General features: G+C 39.4%; 1 protein-coding gene across 1 annotated transcript; it reads right to left on the bottom strand.

Annotated features, from left to right (window-relative positions):
• Positions 1–1251: 1251 nt before the first annotated feature.
• On the bottom strand, positions 1252–3250 carry LOC121532924 (transcription factor jun-D-like). The gene has a single exon (XM_045205354.1). It carries the CDS (start codon positions 2559–2561, stop codon positions 1740–1742), a length of 822 nt encoding a protein of 273 aa, XP_045061289.1. The 5' UTR covers positions 2562–3250; the 3' UTR covers positions 1252–1739.
• Between the last annotated feature and the right edge of the window lie 1820 nt (positions 3251–5070).

Genomic DNA, 5070 nt, shown 5'->3' with positions numbered 1-5070 from the left:
TTGCAGTTTTCCTCATTGATGTATGTTCACCACTACCATTAAGTAGTGTGCATCTCACATATAAATACAGAACACACCCACTCACTCAGTGTCACACACACACACACAGCAGTTGCACCATCTCATTGGGCTCGTAACATTGCTTCCAGGAGCCTGCCACCCCCTGAAACATCACATCTTTTATAACCCTGGTCTCTGATGCTGCAAATTCAAAGCAAGCTGGGACCATCTGTTATTCACTGTCTCATAGGTGCCTACGCTACGGTATCAATAGAGTGGTCTCTGAAACCATCTGTTTCATAGGTGTCTGGCTGTCTACACTATGGTGTTTATACCTGAGATGACCTTGTCATAAAATTAAATATATTATTCATGAATCATTATTACAGGCTTGATTTACATTGGGGAAAAAACAACACCAATAGATCGACTGTGCTACCACAACTTGGTCCTATGCAAACAGTTTTATACTGTACAAAGTAACTAAAAGTAGTCTTCATTTTTGTTTTGGACTAAATTATCATACGTAGACCTACCAGTTAGCCTGCTAAGGCAGCATAGCCTGCACTCAATTGAACAAAAAAAATGGTGTTGATACAACTAATTAGATTACATTTCCTATACTCAATCAAGACATGAACCTCATCTACAGCACAGCAGTCTAATTTCTGCAATAGGCCTATCGTATTACACCAGCAGAGGGCACAACACACCACCATGTTGATACACAATTCACTGACGATATCACAGCAAACTGACTTCCTGCGAGGAATGGATACGTTTGTATCCAACATGTTGATGCTAAATGCTACAATGTCACGATGGAATCCATTCTCTGGACGTGATGCCAGAGTTAGGAACATCAAAGCATGTTATTAAAAGATTTACACTACTGAGGCCTAATAATGTTGGCTAATATGCAAACTTTTAAAATTCACATAAATAAGTGGAAAAGTGTCCCATGGGCATATTGTACTAAAAGGTGTATTTATTAATATAAAATAATATGCTACACAGCTTACATATGTAGGTGCATGGTTAGATTTTAATGATGGGTTGGACCCAAGTGTTAATTTATTGGATTTCCCAAATATGTATTGAGCAATTTCCTTGTGTGCCCCACCCAATAATTTAGCCTATTGTACAAACGCAACTAGTATAAAGGCCTACTGTCGCTTGTGAAGACATTGTGTATAGGATATTGCTTTGTTGCATCTAAATGAATCAGAAAACTGAACCAACAGACAGCAAAACATGTGCCTTGTATTATCAAGCAAGGTTTATTTGATAACAGAATCCAAGTAAAAATAGGAATGTGAAGGGGAAATATTCAGTGCAACAAAAAGGTGATAACAGCTTCACATTAATAAGAAAACACTGAAATAAGACACTGGAGCATTGAATATAAAATGTACAAGTGCTTGCTTGTAAACGTTAAAAGCGATAAGAAATGACGTGCGCCCAATGACACCCTCTTAGGTAACATTCGAGTTTGTCAATAAACATGCAAATATTTTTTTCTTCAGTATAAGGCTATGATATAGTAATACAATGATGATAAACTGGTTTGATCCAGTCTTACACCCATGAGAAATAATTTGTAAACAAAAATGTACATTAGTGAAGTTCTTTCAGTCTGTAAAGTCGATGGCTCTACGTGCATAATGGTGATATTTGAGAGCCAACAAGAGAACAGATATAGAGCTTATTTATGCTGGTTGACCAATGTCGTCCTGCGATTAGTACACTTGAACTTGATGTGGCAACAATTGGCATCCGCTGTTCACATGATTCAAAACATTTTGTTTTAGCTGAGCCACTTGCTCCCGGAGTACACTTGCCGTTGAGGCCAGATCAGTGTTTTGAGTTTTTAGGTTATTCACTTTGTCTTCGAGTCTGGAGATCCTCTCCAGTTTCCTCTTTCGGCACTTGGACGCAGCAATTCTATTCCGCAGCTTTTTCCTCTCGGCTTTAATGAGTTCCTGTGTGTCCATGTTGATAGGCGACAGTGGTGGACTGTCGCCGAAGCTGTGCATGTCAGGGACTGTCTGCGGCTCATCCTTCAAGGATTGCAGCCGGGAATGTGCTTGTTGCTGCTGTGTGCCACCTAAATGGTGAGAGGGAGGAGGTGGGAAGGGTACAGTGTCTGTGGAGTAATTGACAGTGGTGCCCAAAGGACCATTACCATAACTGTTCAAGTTCGTATAGACGGGTAAGTCCATGTGTACAGTGACAGGAGCCACGTTGGTACTTAGGTCGAGACTGTTCGCTTGAGCGCACGTCCCCCCGTTCAGCTGGTTCTGTTTGTGTAAGTCCTCCAGAGCCTTTACGAATCCCTCGGCAAACTCCTGTTCGTCAGTTACTGACTTCGGGTAGAGGAACTGAGAGGTCGGTGTTGTTACGACCATTCCGTTGGACTGAATGAGGAGTCTCTCCAGCTCCGGGGAGGCCAGTTTCAGCAGCCCAAGGTCTGGGGAGTTGAGAATGCTCTCGGCGCCGCGGAGATAGGGCTTTAGATTAGTGGCATCTACTAGGTTTAAATTCATGTCCTTCTTCATCATATTTCGGTAAAAGACAAAATCTTAGATGACAGCAGCTGTACAAATTCAGCAGAGCCTTACGACAGAAAGAGGGGTTCCCATAACCTCTCAGTTGCTGATGAGGAAACGATGCGTAATTTACATAACATTAAATCAAATGCTCTTTTAAAGTTGCCCTACCCCTTCTCCAAGTTCGGTGTATTAATCGTCTTTTGCTTCAAAAATGGTGTAGTTTGTTTTTCCTTATTAATAAACAATTGATAAGAAACAGTTTACGGTTAATCTCCCGACTAGAGAGGGATATAAATTCCTATGCGTGCGCTCGCATGCTGCCGCAACCTTTTCTATGCTCATAAATTCCATTATGTCACTTCAGAGTGCGCAGATTGGACAGAAATCACGTTTTTTCCGTATTTTATTTGAATAAGGGGACGTACTAGCCCTATTGCCATGGAGAAGGCGGGTAAACTGCAAACAGTGCGGTGCATTGTGGTTTGATGTCATAGAAAATCTTGGATGGAGGCGTGGGGGTTGGTCAAGGCTTGTTTTCTTCCCTGTTCTATTGCTTTTGCACAGTAAAACAAGTCATTGAGTTCTGTTTGACAAATGTTTTTGCACTAAATACCCCATTACATAATTTTTTACTTTATCCAAGAAGTGTGGTGAAAGTTTGAAGAAAATAGCAAATGGAGAAGATACTAGGACTAAGAGTGTGGTTTTTATAATGAGTTTTCTAAAAACACATGATTTAAAATGACTTTCAGTGTATCAAGGTCACACTATTTTCACTAACAGATTGACACAGGAAAGGCATATACAATGTTATAAGTTCAAAGGAAAGAGTGACCTACTCTTATTTTCAAGTTTAACAGTTTATTCGCCATGGGGTTGATTCCGACCCGAGTTAAGTGCAAGTAAATGGAACTTAATTCCCTTTTTATGCACTTTTCTCTCTAGGCGTATTCTGACCTTGAACTTAAACATGAGAATAGCATGCCATTTACCCGCTATTTGTTTGGGGTGGAGATCGAATAAATTGTATTTACATTTACATTTTAGTCATTTAGCAGACGACTTACAGTTAGTGAGTGCATACATTTTTTTCTGACCTTGACTTAATTCCCTATTAATTCCAACACCTTTACGTGCAAAGAAACCATGAATAAGGTCTAGCGAACTTACCGGTTCCAAGTGGAAAAAGCATCAACTTAATTTTTATAGATTGAAATAACACCATTCTCCATGCACTGTAATTTACAACTTAATGAGAGCTATTGATAAGAGCTAGGTAAATGAGTAATCCGTTTGGATAAGGGAATTGTAAATATACATTGTTTTAGATCTATTTTACCTTATAATCACTACAGACGAACGTGAAACCAGTCAAATGGCAGCATTTCATAAACAGTAAAGTTTATGAAATGCTGTGTCATTATGCAGAATTTAACTTGTATTTCCTTTTTACTTGCAGGGATGGGCACTCTCGAATGTCTTAATTATAGGCTACCCCAACTTTCTCTGTTTCCTATTTCTATCAAGGTAAATATTAGCCACTATCAGTATCGACCATCAGTAAGCCTAATAACCACACATTTTCAACTACCAATTTACTGTTAGTTCCCTTCAGTTGGTATAGCCTACATTATCATTCCATTTAATTACATTGTTTTGTTTACCTGCATTTGCTTACCTCTGTAAACGCTGCCAAGGCCGTGTGGTTGTTGCTGAGGATTATTAGTAACAGTTGTCTGGGACCAAAAGGCTCCTGAACAGCTTCTACACCAAAGCTATAATACTGCTGAACAGTTAATTAAACGGCTACCCGGACCTTCTGCTTTCCACCCTCTACCTACATGTCCATATTACCTCAATCAATCACCCAAACTACCTCGTACCCCAGTACACTGACTCGGTACCGGTACTCCTTGTATATAGCCTGTATATAGCCTCTATATTGTTATTTATTATGTTATTTTATTGTGCTACTATTTTAATTTGATCTATTTGTACAGTTGAAGTCGGAAGTTTACATACACTTAGGTTGGAGTCATTAAAACTCGTTTTTCAACCACTCCACAAATTTCTTGTTAACACACTATAGTTTTGGCAAGTCGGTTAGGACATCTACTTTGTGCATGACACAAGTAATTTTTCCAACAATTGTTTACAGGCAGATTATTTCACTTATAATTCACTGTATCACAATTCCAGTGGGTCAGAAGTTTACATACACTAAGTTGACTGTGCCTTTAAACAGCTTGGAAAGTTCCAGGAAATGATGTCATGGCTTTAGAAGCTTCTGATAGGCTAATTGACATCATTTGAGTCAATTGGAGGTGTACCTGTGGATGTATTTCAAGGCCTACCTTCAAACTCAGTGCCTCTTTGCTTGACATCATGGGAAAATCAAAAGAAATCAGCCAAGACCTCAGAAAAAACATTGTAGACCTCCACAAGTCTGATTCATCCTTGGGAGCAATTTCCAAATGCCTGAAGGTACCACGTTCATCTGTACAATCAATAGTACGCA

The sequence above is a fragment of the Coregonus clupeaformis genome, chromosome 20 (genome assembly GCF_020615455.1).
Source record: "Coregonus clupeaformis isolate EN_2021a chromosome 20, ASM2061545v1, whole genome shotgun sequence".
NCBI lineage: Eukaryota > Metazoa > Chordata > Actinopteri > Salmoniformes > Salmonidae > Coregonus > Coregonus clupeaformis.
This window is presented reverse-complemented; position numbering and strand designations above follow the sequence as displayed.